General features: G+C 46.2%; 1 protein-coding gene across 2 annotated transcripts in view; it reads left to right on the forward strand.

The window, feature by feature from the left end:
- The window catches only part of OBSCN (obscurin, cytoskeletal calmodulin and titin-interacting RhoGEF), a 1,961,032-nt gene that overhangs the window by 220,544 nt on the left and 1,713,854 nt on the right, over positions 1-26,634 (forward strand). For both annotated transcript variants that reach the window (XM_069211034.1, XM_069211033.1), the window contains exons 13-16: positions 7,532-7,807; positions 15,941-16,216; positions 20,804-21,079; positions 24,527-24,802. In XM_069211034.1, coding sequence (XP_069067135.1) covers positions 7,532-7,807; positions 15,941-16,216; positions 20,804-21,079; positions 24,527-24,802 — 1,104 coding nt within the window. The remainder of the gene's footprint in view (positions 1-7,531; positions 7,808-15,940; positions 16,217-20,803; positions 21,080-24,526; positions 24,803-26,634) is intronic.

Genomic DNA, 26,634 nt, shown 5'->3' on the forward strand with positions numbered 1-26,634 from the left:
CGACACCACACCTTACCTCCATCTACAGATGAGAGAGCTAAGGTCACTCTGTAAACTAAAGAAAATAGCAATGGGCCCCAAACCTACCAAAGTACAGCTCCAGGAGCTTTTGGCAGAATTTGAAAAGGCCAACCCCTCTGAGGATGGCAACTCAGAGGATGAAGATAGTGACTTGGAGGGAAATTCCCCCCCTCCAGTCCTACTTAGGGAGAGCAGGGCTTCTCAAGCCCTGACTCCACAAATAATAGTCAGAGATGCTGGTTCCCTCACAGGAGGGACCAACAACTCTGAAATCACTGAGGATAACTCCAGTGAAGAGGACATCCAGTTAGCCAGGATGGCCAAAAGATTGGCTTTGGAAAGACAGATCCTAGCCATAGAGAGGGAAAGACAAGAGATGGGCCTAGGACCCATCAATGGTGGCAGCAATATAAATAGGGTCAGAGATTCTCCTGACATGTTGAAAATCCCCAAAGGGATTGTAACTAAATATGAAGATGGTGATGACATCACCAAATGGTTCACAGCTTTTGAGAGGGCTTGTGTAACCAGAAAAGTGAACAAATCTCACTGGGGTGCTCTCCTTTGGGAAATGTTCACAGGAAAGTGTAGGGATAGACTCCTCACACTCTCTGGACAAGATGCAGAATCTTATGACCTCATGAAGGGTACCCTGATTGAGGGCTTTGGATTCTCCACTGAGGAGTACAGGATTAGGTTCAGGGGGGCTCAAAAATCCTCGAGCCAGACCTGGGTTGACTTTGTTGACTACTCAGTGAAAACACTAGATGGTTGGATTCAAGGCAGTGGTGTAAGTAATTATGATGGGCTGTACAATTTATTTGTGAAAGAACACCTGTTAAGTAATTGTTTCAATGATAAACTGCATCAGCATCTGGTAGACCTAGGACCAATTTCTCCCCAAGAATTGGGAAAGAAGGCGGACCATTGGGTCAAGACAAGGGTGTCCAAGACTTCAACAGGGGGTGACCAAAAGAAAGGGGTCACAAAGACTCCCCAGCAGAAGGGTGATGAGACAACCAAAACTAAAAATAGTAAAGAGTCTTCTACAGGCCCCCAAAAACCTGCACAGGAGGGTGGGCCCAGAGCCTCTTCACAAAACAATGGGTACAAGGGTAAAAACTTTGATCCCAAAAAGGCCTGGTGTCATAGCTGTAAACAGCATGGACACCAAACTGGAGACAAGGCCTGTCCCAAGAAAGGTTCCACTCCAAACTCCCATCCAGGTAACACTGGTATGGCTAGTCTCCAAGTGGGATCAACAGTGTGCCCAGAGCAAATCAGGGTCCACACTGAAGCTACTCTAGTTTCTGAGGGTGGGGTGGATTTAGCCACACTAGCTGTCTGGCCGCCTAACATGCAAAAATACAGACAGCAACTCTTAATTAATGGGACTAGAATAGAGGGCCTGAGGGATACAGGTGCCAGTGTCACCATGGTGACAGAGAAACTGGTTTCCCCTGGCCAATACCTGACTGGAAAAACTTACACAGTCACCAACGCTGACAATCAGAGAAAAGTACATCCCATGGCAATGGTTACTTTAGAATGGGGAGGGGTCAATGGCCTGAAACAGGTGGTGGTCTCCTCAAATATCCCAGTGGACTGCCTGCTTGGAAATGACCTGGAGTCCTCAGCATGGGCTGAGGTAGAGCTAAAAACCCATGCAGCAATGCTGGGTATCCCTGAACTGGTGTGTGTGAAAACAAGAGCACAATGCAAGGCACAGGGTGAAAAAGTAGAGCTGGAGTCTGGAAAAATGGCCCAGCCTACCAAGAGAACAGGAAAGTCAGTTGGGAAACCAACTGCAACACAGCAAAAGAAAGGGAACCTCTCTTCTCAGGAAGAAGTTCTGCCCTCTGAGGGAACTGAGCCTTTGGAGCTTGAACCTTATCAGGTTGAGCTCTTAGGCCCAGGGGGACCCTCAAGGGAGGAGCTGTGTAAGGGACAAGAAACCTGTCCCTCTCTTGAAGGCCTTAGGCAGCAAGCTGCTGAAGAGTCCAAAGGCAAGAAAAATGGAACACATAGGGTCTATTGGGAAGATGGACCCCTGTACACTGAGGCCAGAGACCCCAAACCTGGTGCCACTAGGAGAGTGGTAGTGCCTCAGCTGTTCAGAGAGTTCATCCTAACATTGGCCCATGACATTCCCCTTGCTGGACATTTGGGACAAACCAAGACGTGGGAGAGGTTAGTCAACCACTTCTACTGGCCCAATATGTCCAACATGGTTAAGGAGTTTTGCCTCTCCTGCCCCACCTGTCAAGCCAGTGGTAAGACAGGTGGGCATCCAAAGGCCCCCCTCATTCCACTTCCAGTGGTGGGGGTGCCCTTTGAAAGAGTGGGTGTGGACATAGTTGGTCCACTGGAACCTCCCACAGCCTCAGGAAATATGTATATCCTGGTAGTAGTGGATCATGCTACCAGGTATCCTGAAGCTATTCCCCTTAGGTCGACTACTGCCCCTGCAGTAGCCAAGGCCCTCATTGGTATCTTTACCAGAGTGGGTTTCCCTAAGGAGGTGGTGTCTGACAGAGGTACCAACTTCATGTCAGCATACCTAAAGCACATGTGGAATGAGTGTGGAGTGACTTATAAATTCACTACACCTTACCATCCACAGACTAATGGCTTAGTTGAGAGATTCAACAAGACATTAAAAGGCATGATCATGGGGCTCCCAGAAAAACTCAAAAGGAGATGGGATGTCCTCCTGCCATGTCTGCTTTTCGCTTACAGGGAGGTACCACAGAAGGGAGTAGGGTTCTCACCCTTTGAACTTCTGTTTGGTCATCCTGTAAGGGGACCACTTGCCCTTGTTAAAGAAGGCTGGGAGAGACCTCTCCATGAGCCTAAACAGGACATAGTGGACTATGTACTTGGCCTTCGCTCTAGAATGTCAGAGTACATGGAAAAGGCAACCAAAAACCTTGAGGCCAGCCAACAGCTCCAGAAGTTTTGGTATGACCAAAAGGCTGCACTGGTTGAGTTCCAACCAGGGCAGAAAGTCTGGGTTCTGGAGCCTGTGGCTCCCAGGGCACTCCAGGACAAATGGAGTGGCCCTTACCCAGTGCTAGAAAGGAAGAGTCAGGTCACCTACCTGGTGGACCTGGGCACAAGCAGGAGCCCCAAGAGGGTAATCCATGTGAACCGCCTTAAGCTCTTCCATGACAGGGCTGATGTGAATCTGTTGATGGTAACAGATGAGGATCAGGAGGCAGAGAGTGAACCTCTCCCTGATCTTCTGTCATCAGACCCAAGAGATGGCACAGTAGATGGAGTGATCTACTCAGACACCCTCTCTGGCCAACAGCAGGCTGATTGTAGGAGAGTCCTACAACAGTTTCCTGAGCTTTTCTCCCTAACCCCTGGTCAGACACACCTGTGTACCCATGATGTGGACACAGGAGACAGCATGCCTGTCAAGAACAAAATCTTCAGACAGTCTGACCATGTTAAGGAAAGCATCAAGGTGGAAGTCCACAAGATGCTGGAATTGGGAGTAATTGAGCGCTCTGACAGCCCCTGGGCTAGCCCAGTGGTCTTAGTCCCCAAACCTCACACCACAGATGGAAAGAAAGAGATGAGGTTTTGTGTGGACTACAGAGGGCTCAATTCTGTCACCAAGACAGATGCCCATCCAATTCCAAGAGCTGATGAGCTCATTGATAAGTTAGGTGCTGCCCAATTTCTAAGTACCTTTGACTTGACAGCAGGGTACTGGCAAATAAAAATGGCACCTGGAGCAAAAGAAAAGACAGCATTCTCCACACCTGATGGGCATTATCAGTTTACTGTTATGCCCTTTGGTTTAAAGAATGCCCCTGCCACCTTCCAAAGGTTGGTGAATCAAGTCCTTGCTGGCTTGGAGTCCTTTAGCACAGCTTATCTTGATGATATTGCTGTCTTTAGCTCCACCTGGCAGGATCACCTGGTCCACCTGAGGAAGGTTTTGAAGGCTCTGCAAACTGCAGGCCTCTCTATCAAGGCATCCAAATGCCAGATAGGGCAGGGAACTGTGGTTTACTTGGGACACCTTGTAGGTGGAGGCCAAGTTCAGCCACTCCAACCCAAGATCCAGACTATTCTGGACTGGGTAGCTCCAAAAACCCAGACTCAAGTCAGGGCATTCCTTGGCTTGACTGGGTATTACAGGAGGTTTGTGAAGGGATATGGATCCATTGTGACAGCCCTCACTGAGCTCACCTCCAAGAAAATGCCCAAGAAAGTGAACTGGACTGTGGACTGCCAACAGGCCTTTGACACCCTGAAACAAGCAATGTGCTCAGCACCAGTTCTCAAAGCTCCAGACTATTCTAAGCAGTTCATTGTGCAGACTGATGCCTCTGAACATGGGATAGGGGCAGTTTTGTCCCAAACAAATGATGATGGCCTTGACCAGCCTGTTGCTTTCATTAGCAGGAGGTTACTCCCCAGGGAGCAGCGTTGGAGTGCCATTGAGAGGGAGGCCTTTGCTGTGGTTTGGTCCCTGAAGAAGCTGAGACCATACCTCTTTGGGACTCACTTCCTAGTTCAAACTGACCACAGACCTCTCAAATGGCTGATGCAAATGAAAGGTGAAAATCCTAAACTGTTGAGGTGGTCCATCTCCCTACAGGGAATGGACTTTATAGTGGAACACAGACCTGGGACTGCCCATGCCAATGCAGATGGCCTTTCCAGGTTCTTCCACTTAGAAAATGAAGACTCTCTTGGGAAAGGTTAGTCTCATCCTCTTTCGTTTGGGGGGGGGTTGTGTAAGGAAATGCCTCCTTGGCATGGTTGCCCCCTGACTTTTTGCCTTTGCTGATGCTATGTTTACAATTGAAAGTGTGCTGAGGCCTGCTAACCAGGCCCCAGCACCAGTGTTCTTTCCCTAACCTGTACTCTTGTATCCACAATTGGCAGACCCTGGCATCCAGATAAGTCCCTTGTAACTGGTACTTCTAGTACCAAGGGCCCTGATGCCAAGGAAGGTCTCTAAGGGATGCAGCATGTCTTATGCCACCCTGGAGACCTCTCACTCAGCACAGACACACTGCTTGCCAGCTTGTGTGTGCTAGTGAGGACAAAACGAGTAAGTCGACATAGCACTCCCCTCAGGGTGCCATGCCAGCCTCTCACTGCCTGTGCAGTATAGGTAAGACACCCCTCTAGCAGGCCTTACAGCCCTAAGGCAGGGTGCACTATACCATAGGTGAGGGTACCAGTGCATGAGCATGGTACCCCTACAGTGTCTAAACAAAACCTTAGACATTGTAAGTGCAGGGTAGCCATAAGAGTATATGGTCTGGGAGTCTGTCAAACACGAACTCCACAGCACCATAATGGCTACACTGAAAACTGGGAAGTTTGGTATCAAACTTCTCAGCACAATAAATGCACACTGATGCCAGTGTACATTTTATTGTAAAATACACCACAGAGGGCACCTTAGAGGTGCCCCCTGAACCTTAACCGACTATCTGTGTAGGCTGACTAGGTTTAGCAGCCTGCCACAAACCGAGACATGTTGCTGGCCCCATGGGGAGAGTGCCTTTGTCACTCTGAGGCCAGTAACAAAGCCTGCCCTGGGTGGAGATGCTAACACCTCTCCCAGGCAGGAATTGTCACACCTGGCGGTGAGCCTCAAAGGCTCACCTCCTTTGTGCCAACCCAGCAGGACACTCCAGCTAGTGGAGTTGCCCGCCCCCTCCGGCCAGGCCCCACTTTTGGCGGCAAGGCCGGAGAAAATAATGAGAATAACAAGGAGGAGTCACTGGCCAGTCAGGACAGCCCCTAAGGTGTCCTGAGCTGAGGTGACTCTAACTTTTAGAAATCCTCCATCTTGCAGATGGAGGATTCCCCCAATAGGGTTAGGATTGTGACCCCCTCCCCTTGGGAGGAGGCACAAAGAGGGTGTACCCACCCTCAGGGCTAGTGGCCATTGGCTACTAACCCCCCAGACCTAAACACGCCCTTAAATTTAGTATTTAAGGGCTACCCTGAACCCTAGAAAATTAGATTCCTGCAACAACAAGAAGAAGGACTGCCTAGCTGAAAACCCCTGCAGCGGAAGACCAGAAGACGACAACTGCCTTGGCTCCAGAAACTCACCGGCCTGTCTCCTGCCTTCCAAAGATCCTGCTCCAGCGACGCCTTCCAAAGGGACCAGCGACCTCGACATCCTCTGAGGACTGCCCCTGCTTCGAAAAGACAAGAAACTCCCGAGGACAGCGGACCTGCTCCAAGAAAAGCTGCAACTTTGTTTCCAGCAGCCCCAAAGAACCCTGCAAACTCCCCGCAAGAAGCGTGAGACTTGCAACACTGCACCCGGCGACCCCGACTCGGCTGGTGGAGATCCTACACCTCCGGAGGGACCCCAGGACTACTCTGATACTGTGAGTACCAAAACCTGTCCCCCCTGAGCCCCCACAGCGCCGCCTGCAGAGGGAATCCCGAGGCTTCCCCTGACCGCGACTCTCTGAAACCTAAGTCCCGACGCCTGGAAAAGACCCTGCACCCGCAGCCCCCAGGACCTGAAGGACCGGACTTTCACTGCAGAAGTGACCCCCAGGAGTCCCTCTCCCTTGACCAAGTGGAGGTTTCCCCGAGGAACCCCCCCCTTGCCTGCCTGCAGCGCTGAAGAGATCCCTAGATCTCCCATTGACTTCCATTACAAACCCGACGCTTGTTTCTACACTGCACCCGGCCGCCCCCGCGCCGCTGAGGGTGAAATTTCTGTGTGGACTTGTGTCCCCCCCGGTGCCCTACAAAACCCCCCTGGTCTGCCCTCCGAAGACGCGGGTACTTACCTGCAAGCAGACCGGAACCGGGGCACCCCCTTCTCTCCATTCTAGCCTATGTGTTTTGGGCACCACTTTGAACTCTGCACCTGACCGGCCCTGAGCTGCTGGTGTGGTGACTTTGGGGTTGCTCTGAACCCCCAACGGTGGGCTACCTTGGACCAAGAACTAAGCCCTGTAAGTGTCTTACTTACCTGGTTAACCTAACAAATACTTACCTCCCCTAGGAACTGTGAAAATTGCACTGTGTCCATTTTTAAAACAGCTATTTGTGAATAACTTGAAAAGTGTACATGCAATTTTGATGATTTGAAGTTCCTAAAGTACTTACCTGCAATACCTTTCGAATGAGATATTACATGTAGAATTTGAACCTGTGGTTCTTAAAATAAACTAAGAAAAGATATTTTCCTATATAAAAACCTATTGGCTGGATTTGTCTCTGAGTGTGTGTACCTCATTTATTGTCTATGTGTATGTACAACAAATGCTTAACACTACTCCTTGGATAAGCCTACTGCTCGACCACACTACCACAAAATAGAGCATTAGTATTATCTATTTTTACCACTATTTTACCTCTAAGGGGAACCCTTGGACTCTGTGCATGCTATTCCTTACTTTGAAATAGCACATACAGAGCCAACTTCCTACAGTTACCCTACACTGGACCAAATCAATTTAAATTAAATTAAATCTATTTCATTGTCTGTTCCATTCCCAAGAGCCTGAAGTAGTGTTTGTGAACCAGGATAAAGTCCAGAAGGAGGTGAAGGCTATCTTGATGCAGACTGCCACGCTGAGCTGTGAGGTATCGCAAGCCAAGACTGAAGTTAAATGGTACAAGGATGGGAAACTGATCACTGCAAGCAAGAAGATCAAGGTGGAGTCTGAGGGTAAATCCAGACAGCTGGTTGTAGAGCAGGTGGAGAAGAAAGACGCCGGGGGGTACAGCTGTGAAGCTGGTCAGCAGAAACTCAACTTCAAAGTTCAAGTTACTGGTTAGTCACATATTTACCTGCAATGATTTGTTGCATTACTTATTCATCTACTGTAGGTTCATATTCACCTAGCTAAGATGTGGGTTTCAGAATATACCAAACAATATCCCCTATAATAAATTTCCTTAAAAAATTCATAATCTAATTACCTTCAGCCAGCATCTAATCCTACTATTGTTAGCATACTTTAAGACATAGCTAATCCCTTATCATAATTTAATGTCCTGCTGTGTGCACAGGAGGAGTGGGGATGAAGACTTGAGGTTTTTGCACAAACCACTGAGAAACGCCTGTGGTGCCCTAGTTTTATGCTTTGTCCATCTTCAGTGCTTCCATCACCTTACAAACGAATGGCCGTTCCATGCTTGGGTGGCCAGCACATGACATTTTGCTCTCTGCTATAGAATGACACAGATATCAGTAAAGAATTCTATGAAGTGAAAGTATGGACACTTGCATCTCTTTAAACATTTGTAACAAGTAACTGTAGTTTCTGCTTTGGTGAACAAATTATGACAGGTGTTGCATTTAAACTTTACACAGGGGGCGTGGCCAAAAATGTCAAAATGGCACTCACACTGCAAGAGTGCTCCAGGACCCCTCCATCATCTGTCCTCGCTAGCAGTCATCGGTATTCCTACTGTGCCCTCATTTGTGTCCCACACTGTCCACTTCCTTTCCCTTGTGCCATTTCTGTTTTCTATGGTGAGGCAGCCCCATCCATTGCCTTCCTCGGAGGTAAGCGTGACTGGCCCAACATGGCGGCCGGCCCACTCTCATTGCTGCCTAGTGTTGAGTGGAGACTCCCCAACAAGAAGCTGCCACGGATCCGGTGGAGAGCACTTGGACTCTGACACCCCTGCAGGGGCCATTGGACTGCAGCCGTCTGGGGGATTTTCTCCTCCTGTGCTGCCCGCTCATTGCTCCGCCCACAATTCAGGCGGTAGTTCATCCCTGATGAGTGTGGCCTGTGACTGTACCCTGCTCCCCCGCACAATGCCACTAACTGCCTCCAGGAGGCAGTGGGGAGGTGAGGGATAAAGGGAGGCTCTGCTTGCAGCCAGGCTAGCTATCTGCCCGCCATGCGCCTTCCATCCTGATTGGTGGCAACAGGCCCCGTGCTGCTTCCCTCCTTTCTCTTGGACTCTGCCCAGTTGAAGGAGATGCCTCACTATGGGTCCCATGTGGGGCTGCGGTCCTCGGCTGAGCCCCTTCTAGACCCTTGTGTGGTGTAGCTGGGCACCGGAAGCCAGGGCTATGAACTGTTCCAGTAAGAGGCCCCCTTGCACAGCATGCCAGGGGACATATTTCATGAAATCGCCGCAGCCTGCCCCCTTACTGCTGCACAGCACTGGTGAGGGGGCTAGTGCCGGAACTGGCACTGCGGAGGTTAGGGAAGCGGGCCTACCCTGTCATCTGATTCTACAAAAGAGACTGCCTTGGGGAGAACAGGTTGAATCTCGGTAACAGCCATACCGCGGGGACAGTACAGCTTTCTACCCCGGCACCTTTAGTGTGGCCAATCGGGCAAAGAAGCACCAGTGACTTACACACAAGTACCTTCTGCTCACTCCTATGATGCCCCCTATACTGAAATACTGAACCTGAGAGGCCTAAGCTACAGCTGAGTAACGGCTATGGGTCACCTTGGTCTAGCTCAATTCTACCTGCCTCCCCACTTCCATAGAAGTGTCTACAGCTACTCTTCCACTTTCAAGGGCAGCATCTCACACCGACCGCCCCCTGACACCCTGGCCTAACCCTGGGATCCATCAGCGCCATCTGGACCTGCCGCCTGAGCTCTGACTGCTGTCATATGATAAACCTCTGTTGGCATTCCTCCCATGTGGAGCTGCGGAGTGCACTTCAGGGTGCCCGGCAAAATGTTCAGTATTCTCCTCACTTCTGGCTGATTAAGCCTAAACACCTTCTCCAGCATCCTCCCCAAAACTACTCAAGGAAACCAGGATTCTTGAGACTCTAAAGACCAGAGGCCTGTCAGGTGGATATTGCTCCTCCTAGTTGCCCAGCTGCTCATGCTGCTGTGATGACGTGGCAAGTGGGCTGAGCCTTTGGAAGACAAAACCATAAGCCATGGGCAAGGACAAATTGGCCCATTCAACATCCTCACAAACTCATATGGACCAATACACCACTGGCCCCCAAGGCCGGCACCACTGGAGAAGGAACAGGAGGGAATACCTCTGCTCCCACTGGCCACCTTGCCACCATCCACCAAGCTATCCAGTCCTCTCAATCTGTGGTAGAGCTAAAATTGGCAAGGTACGAGAAGACTTTGCTTGCTCCGTCAAGATCTCAGCAAAGCTACAGAAAGGATCATTGTGGCTGAATCCCAGCTCTCCACAATAGAAGGTAAAGTCACAACTCTTAAATCCAAAGTACCCAGCTTTCTCACTTGCACAATGGAACACCATCGCTCTGAAGACGCAGAGAACCAGCCCTGGCGCAACAACATCTGAGTTATGGGCATATCTGAAGACACGGACCCTCAGCAAGCTGCAGACATTTTGGAAACCTGGATGAAAACCTTGGTGCTATCTGACCATCTGTTGCCCTGGTTTGCACTTGAACAAGCCCACCAATCTCTGGTTCCAAAGCTGCCCGAGGCACCTCCTAGGCCAGTGATAGCCTGTATCCTTAATTTCAGCAACAAGGACGTCATTCTTTGAGAGGCCCGCTGTCATCTGGAGCTTCGCTGTGGGGATGCAAGGTCCTCCTCTTTCCTAACTATACATGATGTCCAGCAGCAATGCCGCTCGTACACAGCGGTCAAGCAGAAGTTGGTGGCACTGGGACTCTAACATCATCTCCTCTTTCCTGCAAGTCTCAGAGTGATCCATGCAAACAAAACTCAGTTCTTTGATAACCATGAGACTGCCTGGCAGTGGCTCAAGGAAGAGCGTCCCAGCTGAGAACCTGCAGAGACGCCCACACAAACTTTCAACATTTCAATGTCTTCTGCAGATAGGCCGAAACCCAGACCACAGCACCAGCGCTCACAAAAGCAGCAACGTGGCCCGTAATCTAGCTCCCCTTCACACTCTACCCAACCTCTAAGTGGCCTTCCATCCCCGTCACTGACCCATCAAATACCCAACACGGAAGAACACCAAAAACCCTATGACGGCGTTCCCAATGAGGCATCACATACTCCACAGGTCCTCAGTGATGACTCTGATCTTTCTCGCAGTCCTACATTACGACTCCCTCAGTATCCCATTTGTGAGGGCACCGAAAACTATCCCTAACAGAAACACTTTTCAATTGTAACCCGATGGCTGACATTTATCCTTCATAGAGGAGGCGTCCACCTCTTCCCTTTTGATTTTGTGTCTTGTTTATTAGTTCCAGTTTTTTAAGAGGGATGCCAGAATCTTCTGGGGAGGAAGTATGAGGTGGGGTGGGAGTTGGGGTGTTGGGACTCAATATAAGTGGGGTGGGAGTTGGGGGGGTTGGGACTCAATATAAGTTTGATGTTTTATTTGTTATCAGTACAGCCTTGTTCATCAGCTGATTTCCTAGGCTTTATCTACATGCGGACACACTACTCCACCTTTACAACACAAATGATGAGTTCTGAGTTGCACCGGGTGACCCACGCTACCAATTTGTCTACCACTTGTCAGATGAGTGGAGCTACTCCATATCTCCTTGTCCTGAAGCTTTGCAATCTACAATGTTCCCGCCATGGCAGCTTTCTGAGTCCTCTCCTGGAATGTTAACGATCTTTTAGACCGGGCGAGGTGCACAGCAGTTCTCACTTTTGCACAGTGACACTCTCCAGATGTCCTGCTGCTCCAGGAGACTCACCTCTTTGGCAACCACTGTCCTTTCCTAGCCCGTAAAGGATACAATAGGGTCTTTCACACTGATTATGCCTGTGGTGCCTATATTGTTACAACGGTCATTTTCCCATGGTGGTATGCTTTGAGGTGAGGGACCCTCATGGTCACTTTCAGGCCCTTACCAGAATGCTTGAGGGATGCACCATCAATCTAGTGAATATATACGCCCCTCCAGTAGCCCTTCTTACCTTCCTTCAGGTCCTCGCTGACACCTACTAGATCTCCCACATGTTTTGACCTTGATGGGGGGCGAGTTTATCGCAGTCCTTGTCCCTGAATTTGATGCCTTGGGACTCCCCCTCCATATCTTGACATGCTGGCACTTGCCACCTTTGTGATTGGGCCTCCTCACTTTGCATGTGCGATGTGTGGTGGATATGGCACCCAAGGCACTCGCAGTTCACACACACATCTGCAGCACACCACACTCACTCACGAATAGATCTAGGGCCAGATTTATGCTCGCCTTGCACTGTTCCAGTGCCACATTAGGGTCATTTTTTTTTACAGTTAATGTGTTGATGGAAGAAGTTAAAATGCTGCGCCATATTTACAAAGTGGCGCAGTGCTTGCATTGCACCACCTTGTAACCCCTCGCGCCATTTTATGCCTGCACCAGGTATAATGTATGCAAGGGGGGCATTCCGGCGCTTAGGGGGCCATAAAAATGGTGCAAAGGAATCTCTGAGATTTCTTTGCACCATTTTTATCAGCATTTTTTAATGCCTGCTAAGTGCGGGCGTTAAAAAGAGGCTTCCATTGATTACAAAGGGCTTCTGGATGCTTTGCAGGATTAGTGTCATAATTTTTTATGCCAATCCTGCAAAGCGCCAGACTAGCTTAAAAAATATGACGCTAGTCACCCTAGCTACCGCCATGGTGCACTGTATTTTAAGTAGGGCACTACCATGGTGGCGTTAGGGCGGCGCTAAGGGGTGCAGGAAAAGTGGTGCTGCACTAGGTGCATCACCACTTTTCATAAATCTGCCCCCTTTTTTATGCCTACATTGTACCGCTGCAACGTCACGCAAATCCCAATTCTGCCGAAAGGCATTTTTTACCATGCCCCAATTCTCCTTCATCCTGGCTTCTCAAGAGACAGCTTTCATGTTATGTGGTGCCTCAATGCATGGTATTTGCAAGAAAAATCATACATTTGTGCCCTTGAAAGGGAGCTTCAGACTTATTTTAGAAAAAATCAGGGCTTGGTCTCTTCTGTTCGTACCCTCTGGGCTGCCAGCAAAGCAACAATATGAGGATTTCTAAAGGACATCTTTGCATACGCGAGTGAGCTCACTCACTTCATATCAACCAGTTAGATGCTTGTGCCCTCCGCCTGGAGACCCGCATCAATGCAGACCCAGATGGGGACACAACCTGAAAACTATGCCTCTTAAGAGATGAAATATGCCATCAATCTCTCAAAACTGCCAAGCATATATGGTGTGCCACAATGGCTGAAATATATGGCTGGGGAGACAAGAACTGCAAACTTTTGTACTGACTCGCCCCCACCACCAAACTGCTAGGATTGTGCCTGAAATTATTGATGACCAGGAAAATACAATAAGCACACTACAAAGAAGTGACACAAACCTTTGCCCAGCACTATCGCAAACTGTATGCTGCCCCTCCTAAGGAGGAGGTTACATATTCCACATAATTCTTGGCAGAATTATCCCTCCCCTGACTATCCCAGAGGGATGCTCAGATGCTGGAGAAACCTTTCACAGCAGTAGAAATAGCCACAGCTTTATCAGGGATGACCACTGGGAAAACCCCTGGACCTGACAGCTTTCCTACTGAATACTATACTAACTTCAGGGAAGTTCTAGTCCCCAGACTGTTGGCCATCTATAAGGAGGTAGAACAAGAAGACTCCTTCCCACCCTAAACAGACACAGCCACAATCATAGTGATGCTGAAAAAGCAACCTCCCCGCACCTCCTGTGCAGCTTATCACCCTATCTCCCTCAATAACTCTGAGGTCAAAATCTCTGCCACCATGCTAGCGGCTCAGCTTAAATGCGTCCTTCCCACTTTGACATATCCCCATAAATGTGGCTTTATGGAAGCCCGCAGCACAAGGCATTGTATCCCACCCCTCCACATTGCCCTGGCCTACTGACATCACCTCACTGTTGACCTACCATTACTTTTCCTTGATTTTGAAAAGACATTTGATGTGGTGGACTGGGGATATCTGGGAGCAGTATTGGTGCGTGCCGGACTGAGACTCCATTTTTGCAAACTTGTCCAAGTTCTTTATTCCAACCCTACAGTGGAGAAACAAATTAATGGGATCCCATCACACACCTTCCCTACCCGGCAGGAAACAAGACAGGGTTGCCCATTATCTCCACTTCTCCTTGCACTAGCGATCAAGTGATTAGCACATCTGATCCGTGGCGACGCTCTGATCCAGGGCTGGAACTGGGGGGGAAGGAAATGACTGCATTGCTTTAAATGCCAACAACGTCCTTCTCTATCTGGCTAACCCTGCCTCCACCGGTCCCCGTTGTGTCTCCACATTCTCTGTTGCTTTAAAGAGGCGTTGTGTCTTTGAATGAACACCTCCAAGTCAGTGTTAATGCCCTTAGCCCCATCCCGGGAATGCTTTGACTGGCAAACTGCTATTCCCATCCGCCGTCTTAGCATCAAATATCTGGATCTGTGTGACACTCCACCCTGAACTTACCAGGAGTCTAAATTTAGAACCCCTGGTGAAGAAAACCAAGCAAGATCTTGCCAAATGGCAGTCTATCCCTCTAAAAGTAATGGGTTGTATTGCTCTCTATAAAATGGTGATATTGCTGCGGTTTCTCTATCTATTTCAAAATACCCAGCTTACCATACTGCAGGTGTGATTGTGAATCCAAGACACGCTCGCAACCTCATTCCTGTGGCAGGGCTCCCGACCCCAACGTGCCCTTAAAAACAGCCAGTGCACCCCATACGATGGAGGCCTAGGGAACACCAGCTTATACCTATACTACCTGGCCTCCCATCATCTTGTGATCCATGACTGGTTTAACGGAGGCTGGTCAGACTCTGCCTATTGCCTGGAACTGTCCCTTATGGGTTTCTCCCGAATCCTAGCTATGTTGTATGGCTCCCCGACCCCTCAAGATACTGACCCAGTCACCAAGACAGTTCTGCTGGCATGGAGGGCTGCCTTGTGCCATACTCAATGGGCAAATAAACTCATGCAACAAACACCTCTGTGGCATGGCACCTGGCTTTGTGAATTTGCAGGACTGCAGGGCTTTGAGAAATGGGACCTCATCGGACAGTCACAGATGGGGGACATCTGGTCAGGGACACACATGAGATCATTTCAAGAACTACAATACACCTACACATTGGCAAGTATGCAGTTTTCTTAAATACCTTCAGCTACGTCATGCCATCCACAGTCAGGTGTCCCAGACTGACCCACTTCAGGAACTCAGCCTCCTAGAAGCCCAACTTCTCATGTGTGCACTTACAAAGGAGGGATATCCCAAATTTACAGGACGCTTATCATAGATACCCCAGGTGATATAGACCATCTCAAAACTTGTGGGAGTACTGGATAGGCCCCTTTGAAGATGATGATTGGAGGGATGCATTAATGGCACCAAGGACTCTTACTTTTTCCTCTCGTTTGCTCCTGATCCAGGCTCATCACTTATATGGTGCTTACCTCTCCCCGCTTAGACTCCATCAAGCGCATCTTCTGCCTGAATCCAGGAGTGGAATTAGAGTGGTGCAACGAGAAGAAATACTTTTATTTCTTTTTGTTTTTTGCTCTTTCTATGTGTGCTTCAGAATAAGGAGCAAATCACTGTTACTGATTGTTTATGTGCAGGAAGGTGTGCCTTCCTGCACATAAACAATCACCCTGCAATGCAAGCATCCTTGCGTCATGGCGCAAGGATGTCTGTAATGGTGCTAGGCACCTAAATTTGGTGCTGGCACAGGGGAAATCACAGGGATGCGCCATATTCTTGTAAATAAAGCATATCCCTGTGTTTTGGAAATGATGCAGCTCAGCGCGGTAATATGGCTTGCAGTATCGCTCTGCACCATTTCCTACTAAATGAAGCCATTTGTAATTAGTGGATCAAGCACAGAAATTTGAAAAAAAGTGGAGGAATTCCCATTTATATTTTCTCCTCACTTATAATCGGGGGCAGTGAGTCCCCACTGCACTCCCACATGACTGAATTTGTTAAGCAATTTAAATGAAATTCAATCTGTCCCATTGTCCTTTCCATTTTCCCAGAGCCTGAAGTATTGTTTGTGAATCAGGATAAAGTCCAAAAGGAGGTGAAGGCCATCCTGACCCAGACTGCCACCCTGAGCTGTGAGGTATCGCAGGACAAGACTGAGGTTAAATGGTACAAGGAAGGGAAACTGATCACTGCAAGCAAGAAGATCAAGGTGGAGTCTGATGGCAAATCACGACGGCTGGTTGTGGAGCAGATGGAGAAGAAAGACGCCGGGGAGTACATCTGTGAAGCTGGTGGGCAGAAACTCAATTTCAAGATTCAAGTTACGGGTCAGTCAAATATCTACCTGCAGTGTTTTGTTGCATTATTTACTTCTGTACTCTAGGTTCATATTCCCAAAGCTAAGATGTAGGTTTCAGTATGTGCTTAATAACTAAAAAGAAACCCTTAAGTTAGTAGCCCTCAGCCAGTATCTGCTCCTACGAAAGTTAGCATATTTATAGATTCTACTAATGTCTTGTCAAGAACTGTAATGCCCTGGTGTGTGTGTGTGAGGGTGGGATGGGGATGGAGACTTGATTTTTTGCACAGACCACTGAGAAACATCAGTGGTGCCCATAGTACATTACAACATTTACTACTGACTGTAGCTTCATACTCGGTCCATCTTCAGAGCTTCTATCACTTTATGAAGGAATGGCCATTCCAAGCTTGGGCAACTAGCACATGACGTTTTGCTCACTAATATAGAATGGCACAAAGATAGGTAAAGAAGAGTATGAAGTCAAAGTGAAGACACTTACATATGTTTAAACATTCCTAACAAAAAGGTAGCTGTACTTTCCTCTGTGGCGATCATGTTTTGACAGGTGTTGAATTAGGACTTTACACATTTCTTTACCTTGCTCCTTTGCTAATTTGTGCAGTAGCGCTGGGATGGAAATGTCCCCACCATGGTAAATGGGCATGTTACCCTTTCCTGAGTGACCAACTGCATGTTAAATTGGTAACCTTATGTAGGAAGTTGGCTCTGTATGCACTATTTCAAAGTAAGGAATAGTATGCACAGAGTCCAAGGGTTCCCCTTAGAGGTAAGATAGTGGCAAAAAGAGATAATACTAATGCTCTATTTTGTGGTAGTGTGGTCGAGCAGTAGGCTTATCAAAGGAGTAGTGTTAAGCATTTGTTGTACATACACACAGGCAATAAATGAGGAACACACACTCAGAGACAATTCCAGGCCAATAGGTTTTTGTATAGAAAAATATATTTTCTTAGTTTATTTTAAGAACCACAGGTTCAAATTCTACATGTAATATCTCATTTGAAAGGTATTGCAGGTAAGTACTTTAGGAACTTTGAATAATCACAATAGCATATATATTTTTTACATAAAACACATATAGCTATTTTAAAACTAGACAGTGCAATTTTCACAGTTCCTAGGGGAGATAAGTTATTGTTAGTTCTTGCAGGTAAGTAAACCACCTACGGGGTTCAAATTGGGGTCCAAGGTAGCCCACCGTTGGGGGTTCAGAGCAACCCCAAAGTCACCACACCAGCAGCTCAGGGCCGGTGAGGTGCAGAGTTCAAAGTGGTGCCCAAAACACATAGGCTTCAATGGAGAAGGGGGGGCCCCGGTTCCAGTCTGCCAGCAGGTAAGTACCCGCGTCTTCGGAGGGCAGACCAGGGGGGTTTTGTAGGGCACCAGGGGGGACACAAGTCCACACAGAAAGTACACCCTCAGCAGCGCGGGGGCGGCCGGGTGCAGTGTGCAAACAAGCGTCGGGTTTGTAATAGGAATCAATGGGAGATCAAGGGGTCTCTTCAGCGGTGCAGGCAGGCAAGGGGGGGGCTCCTCGGGGTAGCCACCACCTGGGCAAGGGAGAGGGCCTCCTGGGGGTCACTCCTGCACTGGAGTTCCGATCCTTCAGGTCCTGGGGGCTGTGGGTGCAGGGTCTTTTCCAGGTGTCGGGATCTGGGAATCAGACAGTCGCGGTCAGGGGGAGCCTCGGGATTCCCTCTGCAGGCGTCGCTGTGGGGGCTCAGGGGGGACAACTTTGGTTACTCACAGTCTTGGAGTCGCCTGGGGGTCCTCCCTGTAGCGTTGGTTCTTCACCAGTCGAGTCGGGGTCGCCAGGTGCAGTGTTGCAAGTCTCACGCTTCTGGCGGGAATTGCAGGGGTCTTTAAAGCTGCTCCTCTGGAAACAAAGTTGCAGTCTTTGTTGAACAGGGCCGCTGTTCTCAGGAGTTTCTTTGAGGCTCACCGCCAGGTGTTACAGCTCCTGCCTGGGGGAGGTGATAGCATCTCCACCCAGTGCAGGCTTTGTTGCTAGCCACAGAGTGACAAAGGCACTCTCCCCATGTGGCCAGCAACATGTCTCGAGTGTGGCAGGCTGCTAAAACCAGTCAGCCTACACGGGTAGTTGGTTAAGGTTTCAGGGGGCACCTCTAAGGTGCCCTCTGGGGTGTATTTTATAATAAAATGTACACTGGCATCAGTGTGCATTTATTGTGCTGAGAAGTTTGATACCAAACTTCCCAGTTTTCAGTGTAGCCATTATGGTGCTGTGGAGTCCGTGTTTGACAGACTCCCAGACCATATACTCTTATGGCTACCCTGCACTTACAATGTCTAAGGTTTGCTTAGACACTGTAGGGGCACAGTGCTCATGCACTGGTGCCCTCACCTATGGTATAGTGCACCCTGCCTTAGGGCTGTAAGGCCTGCTAGAGGGGTGACTTATCTATACTGCATAGGCAGTGTGAGGTTGGCATGGCACCCTTACTGGCCATGTCGACTTACTCGTTTTGTCCTCACCAGCACACACAAGCTGGCAAGCAGTGTGTCTGTGCTGAGTGAGGGGTCCCCAGGGTGGCATAAGTTATGCTGCAGCCCTTAGAGACCTTCCCTGGCATCAGGGCCCTTGGTACCAGGGGTACCAGTTACAAGGGACTTACCTGGATGCCAGGGTGTGCCAATTGTGAAAACAAAAGTACAGGTTAGGGAAAGAACACTGGTGCTGGGGCCTGGTTAGCAGGCCTCAGCACACTTTCAATTCAAAACATAGCATCAGCAAAGGCAAAAAGTCAAGGGGTAACCATGCCAAGGAGGCATTTCCTTACACCTTATATTTAGTTTTGTGCTAATTTCACACTAATCCAGCGTGTGTCTCACACATAGGCCTTTCCTTGGTAATATGAGATCACAAACCCATTTCCTGACCTAGGGGGGGACACAAAGCCTAATCCCATAGTGGATTTAAGACGTCTGTCCATGGCAAATATTTTTAACATTGTATAATTTCTGTAAGTATGAAAAATTAAAAACATGAAATCAATATACAATTATACATACATTCATATTTTTAAAATATATCTGTTAAAACTGTAAAAAAGACTTAAAATACTTCCCACCCTATTACCATAAAATTCCAAATATCACAAAAAAACAATTAAATTAACAACAGAACAAATCACAATACACATTATTAAAAGAAACATTAACACTAAACATGTAATTATTATATAAAAAAACTTAATTCATTTGTATCCAAATTATTAAAAACAAACACATGATTTACATAATCATTTTTTTAAATAAATAATTCATAAATATAAACATATTTACCCTATTTCTAAAATTGTCCATTAGAAAATTCAAAAAAGGTATTTACATAATCAATGTTCTAATTAAATTATAATTTTAAAAAATAAATGCAAAAGCAATTAACAAATTTCAAAAACATCCGACCATATTCCTCTACAAACTCCAGAACCTGGCAAAAAATGTACATAAAATATAAAAACTCAAAATATATTAGCAACTTTAAAAATGTCAAAAAAATCATTAAACATAATTAACAAACTTATAACATAACCAATGAAAGTAAGTAATTAAAAATTACATTAGGTATAACTATATTTAAAAAGACATAAAAGGCTTAAAAAACATATTCTTCTCTTTTGTATTCTGTCCCAAAATATTTTTGACATAACAATAGCTTTGACATCACAATTTATGTGTCTCACAGTATTATTGAAATTATATTTCAACAAAATACCCTGGTGGGAGCTCAGAGATCTGCTCTCATTAAACCAAGGATCCCAGACTTTGAGAGCAGCCAGGAATCCTTCTGTCATCACAATTGATGGCCCAGGCACTGGCTGCAGATTGATACCCCACTATTATTTAATCAGGAGGGCAATCAACAAGACTGCACAGCCGTTAAGTCTGAGATGTTGTTTATGGAGGGCAGCGGCCTGGTCATCTTTGAGGAATGTTCATTGCCCTCAACAAAATATGACTAAACTTATTTTTGTTTGTTGCTCTCCCTAAACCTGACAAACTGAAGCACTCCCAATATTTGGCAGATAAGACTGCAAAGTCACAGAAACATAAACTGAAAAAGCAGAGAAGCCAGATTTAAAGTTAGGTTTCCTTGTCTAGAAAGTATGTAGGTTTACCACTAGACCACACCCCTTCCAAAATAACCCTTCCTTGAAATCACAAATGCCTGCTCACAACATTCAACATTCAGTGTACAATTTGGATACCTCAGGGAAATCCACAGAATTGTAGGGTTACTCTGCATTTTATATTTGTGAGTATTCCCAGGTAAAGTTCAGAGATGTTCCAATATTCCAGCAGTAAGTGTTCGTCCAGATGGTTTTTGAATGGTGTACCTGGTTAGTATGTGATCCTTCATGAGTGTTTAGTACTTAGCAGATCAAGCACAGAAATTTGAAACAAGTGGAGGGATTCCCATTTATATTTTCTTCTCATTTATAATTGGGGGCAGTGAGTCCTCATTGCTATCCCACATGACCGAATTGGTTAAGCAATTATCCTGCACTGGACCAAATCAATTTAAATTAAATTAAATCTGTCCCATTGTCCTTTCCATTTTTCTTAGAGCCTGAAGTAGTGTTTGTGAACCAGGATGAAGTCCAAAAGGAGGTGAAGGCAATCCTGACGCAGACTGCTGCCCTGAGCTGTGAGGTATCACAAGCCAAGACTGAGGTTAAATGGTACAAGGATGGGAAACTAATCACTGCAAGTAAGAAGATCAAGGTGGAGTCTGATGGCAAATCCCGAGGGCTGGTTGTGGAGCAGATGGAGAAGAAAGACGCCGGGGAGTACCTCTGTGAAGCTGGTGGGCAGAAACTCAAATTCACGGTTCAAGTCTCAGGTCAGTCAAAATTCTACATGCAGTGTTTTGTTGCATCATTTACTTCCATACTAGAGGTTCATATTCCCAAAGCTAAGATGTGAGTTTCAGTTTATGCTTAACAATTCAAAAGAAACCCCTAACTTAGTAACCCTCAGCCAATATCTGTTCCTACCAAAGTTAGCACATTTTTAGATTCTACTAATGTCTTTTCAAGTACTGTAATGCCCCGGTGTGTGTGAGGGAGGGAGGGGGATGGAGACAAGGTTTTTTCACAAATGATTGAGAAACATCTGTGGTGCCAATACCCATAGTACACTACAACATTTACTACTGACTGTAGCTTCATCATTGGTCCATTTTCAGCACTTCTATCATAATTAATGAAGGAATGGGCATTCCTGGCTTAGGCAAGCAGCACATGACGTTTTGCTCACTGCTATAGCATGGCACAAAGATAGGCAAAGGAGAGTATGAAGCAAAGTGAACGGCAATTACATATCTTTAAACATTCATAACAGACAGGTAGCTGTACTTTCCTCCAGGATCATCGGATTATGACAGGTGTCGAATTAGAACTTTACACACATCTTTACCTAGTGCCTTTGCTAATTTGTGTGGTAGTGCTGGGATGGAAATGTCCCTTCCGTGGTAAATGGACATGTTACCCTTCCCTGACTGCCAGACTGAGGCCCTCATTACAAGATTGATGGATGGGAAAGCACGTCTGTCAAACTCCTGACAGGGTGACCACCGCCGTGGTGAAGACCACCCCTCCGGACCTATTAGGTGTTCCCCACTAGGCTGACGGGTGGAAACCAAGGTTTCCACCTGTCAGTCTAGTGGGAAACAGGCAGCAGCATTGTCTCCGGCTCATAATCGAGCTGGTGACAATGCTACCACCGCGGGGTGCACCAGCACCTTTGCAACATTGCAAAGGTGCTGGGCAGGGGGACCCCTGCACTGCCCATGGCGACCGCATGGGCAGTGCAGGGGCCCCCTTTTGGCCACCCGCACCTGCTCTCTGCCAGCCTTTTTAGTGGTGGAGATACCGCCATGAAAAGGCTGGCAGAGAACAAGGTTGCCATCAGCAGGGCAGCGCTGCATGAGGCTCTACCCTACTGATTGCAATCTCTGCCTCTGCCAGGTCATCGGGATCATGGATCCCGGCGGTGCTAGTAGTACCCTGTCATAATGAGGCCATGAATGTTAAACTGGTAACCTTACATTTTGCTTTGTACTAGTGTCATGCTAATCTAGCATGTATCCAAGCCATAGGCTTTTTCCTAATATTAGGAGATCCAGAATCTGTTTTGTGACCTGGGAGGGACTCAAAGCATGATTTCATAGAGGGCATAAATTGATTGTCCATGCCAAATAACTTTTACCATTGTATAATTTATATAAATATTAAAAAATAATAACATGAAATTAACATATTTATTTATATATAAAATTCCATGTAAAAAGTTGTAACAATAAAAATGTACATACAAGATTTAAAATATTTCCCACCCTATTACCCTAAAATTCCAACAACCATAAAATCAATTAACATATTAACAGAAATAATAAAAGTACACATTATTTTGAAAATGACACTATAAAATTAACTATTATATATCAAAACTTTAAACTAAAAATAATTCTTATAAAAATAATAAAAATAAAAATAATTTTGAAATTATTAAAGAAAAGAATTACAAGATTAACAGAAACAACATTTTTAAATAACTAATTAATAAATAAAAAGTGATTACCCTATTTTTAAAATTATCTATTAAATGAGTACAACTTTATTTATGTAATCAATTTTCTAATTATCAAATTAGAACTTATAAAAAATAAATGTATAATCAATTAACAAATTTACAAAACCTTCCTACCCTATTCCTCTATAAACTCCGTAATCTGCTAAAAACGTGACACAAAATAAATAACCTCAAAATATATTTCCAAATTAAAAAACACACAAAAAATAATTAAACATACTTAACAATAACATAACAACTTTGACCCAACCAATACCCCTAAACTAAAAAGGTTAAAAACAATATTATATATAATGATATTTAAAAAGGCATTAAAGACTCTGGGCCTCATTACGACTTTGGCGGTCTGACCGTTGGTCAGCCCTTCGGACTGCCAAAGCTGGGGGGATGAGGTAGTCGTCTACCTGGCTGCCTCACCCCTGTTGTACTACGAAGTTTCCACCGACCTTACCAGCGAATACATCATATTATGACATTTCCGCTGGTCAGCCCGGTGGAAACAGTGCAGTGGCATTGGCCTCGGCTCCCCTAGGAGAGTTGAACCCAACACCGTCGCACACCAGCATCCTCGAAATGCCGACTATCTGCATAGCAGACAATGTGCGTTCCAATGGTGCTGGCAGGGGGGCCCTGCATTGCCCATGATATGTTTGTGGGCAGTACAGAGGCCCCTGTGGCCCCCAGCACTGGCTTTCTTCCAGCTTTTCCATGGCAGTGAAACTTGTAATGAGGCCCCAAACAAATCTGTTTTACCTTCTATATTCTACCTCATAATATTTTTGACATCACAATAGTTTTGAAATGATATTTTGACATAAGAGCCTAGTAGAATTTTACAGATCCAGTCCGTTGAACCAACGACCCCAGACTTTGAGAGTAGCCGAGCATCATTCTGTCATTTTAGTTGAAGGGCCAGGCAGTGGCTGCAGATCAGAACAACACCATTAATAAATCGGGGTGCCAAACAACAAGGCTGCATGGTCATTAAATTTGGGATGCTGTTTATCGAGGGCACTAGCATAGCCATGTTTGAGGAGTGATAATTTTCCTTAACAAGGTTTGAAAGAAACCATATCTTTTTCTTTTATGCCACTTCCCCTGGTACTTTGCACGACTGCTGGTACAGCAGTTAAATGCAAAGAACACAAAGTGAAATCACTTATATTACTATGACAAATATGGGCCTACAGGCCCATAGGTGCGAATGGGACAGGTATCGCAATTTGCGATTCGGTAATTGCATTTGCAATTTTTAAGAAATCGCTATTACTGAATCGCAAATATGATACATAGTATTTTGCAACTCAGAAATAGCGATTTCTTAAAAATGGCTATTCCCGAATCGCAAAAGGTCTTTTTTTATACATCCGGCCCGTAGTGATTCCAGAGTTATGAATTTGCAAAACTTATTCAGGGAAGTTCCAATATTTCAGCAGCAACTGTTCATACTAACAATTGTTATTTGCATGGTGTGCCTGGTTAGTAAGAGCTAGTTGATAGGTGTTTAGTACTTAGTGGATCAAGCATAGAAATTTGAAAAGGTGGATTTGTTTCCATAAATATTTTCTTCTCACTTGTAATCAGAGGCAGTGAGTCCCCACTGCACTGCCACATGACTGGATTTGTTAAGAGGTTATCTTACAATGGACCAAATCAATTTGAATATCTGTCTCATTGTCTCTTACTTTATTCTCAGAACCTGAAGTAGTGTTTGTGAACCAGGATAAAGTTCAGAAGGAGGTGAAGACCATCCTGACGCAGACTGCCACCCTGAGCTGTGAGGTGTCACAAGCCAAGACAGAGGTTAAATGGTACAAGGATGGGAAGCTGATCACAGCTGGCAAAAAGATCAAAATGGAGTCTGATGGCAAATCGAGACGGCTGGTTGTAGAGCAGATGGAGAAGAAAGATGCTGGGGAGTACATCTGTGAAGCTGGCGGGCAGAAACTCAACTTCAAGGTTCAAGTAACTGGTCAGTCAAATATCTGCCTACAATATTTTGTTGAATCATTTGTTTCCCTACTCTAGGTTCATATTTACAGAGCTATGATGTGGGTTTCAGTACATACTTAATAATTCTAAAGAAATCCTCCTGAGTAAGGTGATTGAACAAACCCATAACCTCTTTACCATTTGCTGGCATTGTTTCCAATTAAGATTAGTCTATGTCCAAACTCGGCCAATGTTTAGTCATATATTGCAGTGCCCTGGGTTGTGTGCAGGACGGTGCAGATTGAGACTTGAGTTGTTTTGCACAAACCATTAAGAAATGTCTGTGATGCCCATGCTGATGGTACCTTACAACATTTACTATTGATTGTAGCTACATGCTTCCTCCATCTTCAGTACTTCCATCACTTTATGAAGCAATGGCTATTCCAGGCTTAGGTAACCAGAAGTTTTCTCTCTGCTATAGAATGAAACAAAGGTAGGTAAAGGAGAGTATGAAGTTAAAGTAAAGACACTTGCACTTTTTAAAATATGTATAGCAAGCAAGTACCTGTCCTTCCCTCTATGGTACATAGATTATGACAGGTGTTGAATTAGGACTTTAGTGCCTTTGCCATTTGTGTGGTAGCGCTGAGATAGAATGTCAGTTTATGGTAAATGGACATGTAGCCCTGTCCTGAGTGCCCGACTGCATATGAAACTTGTAATTGTACTATTTGTTTGGTATTGGCTTCACACTAGTCCAGCATGTGTCTGAGATGTAGGCCTGCATGTGGTAATGCTCTATCAAGAACCTGTTTTGTGACCTGGAGTAGCACACAAAGCGTACTTGCATAGTGGGCATAAAATGTTTGCCTATGTCCTGGATGTATTGCATAGGTTGTTTATGGTAGTGTGCCATGTTTTGTGATTTTTTTAGAGTGACCAGACATTTGTCATGTATGGTAGTAGGACTTTGTGTGTGTCTGATAACTGATACAAGGGGAGTCCATTTTGGATGTCAATGGTTTAGCATGACACAAGACGGAGGATGAGGACAAATTCCCCAAACAGTGGGAGTGTATTGTCTGCATTCCTGCAGTTGGAGGGTGCATACCAGGACACTGAAGTAAGGGAGGATGGAGACAAGCCTTCCCATAAAAATTCAATGAGGACATTGTTAGCAAAAGGCTGCTGATTAGTTCTTTCAGTGTACTAAAGTGTGAGAGGTGTTATGGGCAAATAGTTGGGCTGCAGTTTCTGGTTTTGAAGTAATTATATTTGTGTGCAATGTCTGCTACTCCCTCTCCCCCTGATTGCTGCTTCAGGAAGACTGATGAAACGCAGGTGCAAAGATTTCACAGTTCACTGTGCCAGCGTTTTGGATGCTCCTGCTTGGAGCCAACCCTTTTGCTACCTGTCGCGAGAGCCGTCACTTTGCACAAAGGCTGTGAGTGATGAAAACCCAGAAAACGGTATTTGAAAGAGAACCAACCCAAACTGATTCTGAAGCCTTAGACATTGTATGTACATATCCTATCTAGAAAATAATTATAGTAGTGTGATCCAATCCACCCCAATTCATTATCCGGGAAAGGGAATACTCTGCAGAGTACTCGATGATCTGCTGTGTAACTAGGAATGGTGTCTGCCTTACTGCCAGTCTTCCAGAGGTGAGTGGACATTATATACATTTTGCATTCCTTGCCGGTGATGCTGAGGGTCTGCTTAAAGTACCTAGAAGATTGCCTGCTTGCTGAGAGAAAGGAGGAATGTGCCTAGCCCTGCAGGAGAGGACATGTTACTGGGGAGAATCCCCGCATGTTCCTGGCATGAGAAAAACCCAGAGCAAATTGACTAGTATGTGCAGAAATG

This window comes from Pleurodeles waltl, chromosome 10 (assembly GCF_031143425.1).
Source record: "Pleurodeles waltl isolate 20211129_DDA chromosome 10, aPleWal1.hap1.20221129, whole genome shotgun sequence".
NCBI lineage: Eukaryota > Metazoa > Chordata > Amphibia > Caudata > Salamandridae > Pleurodeles > Pleurodeles waltl.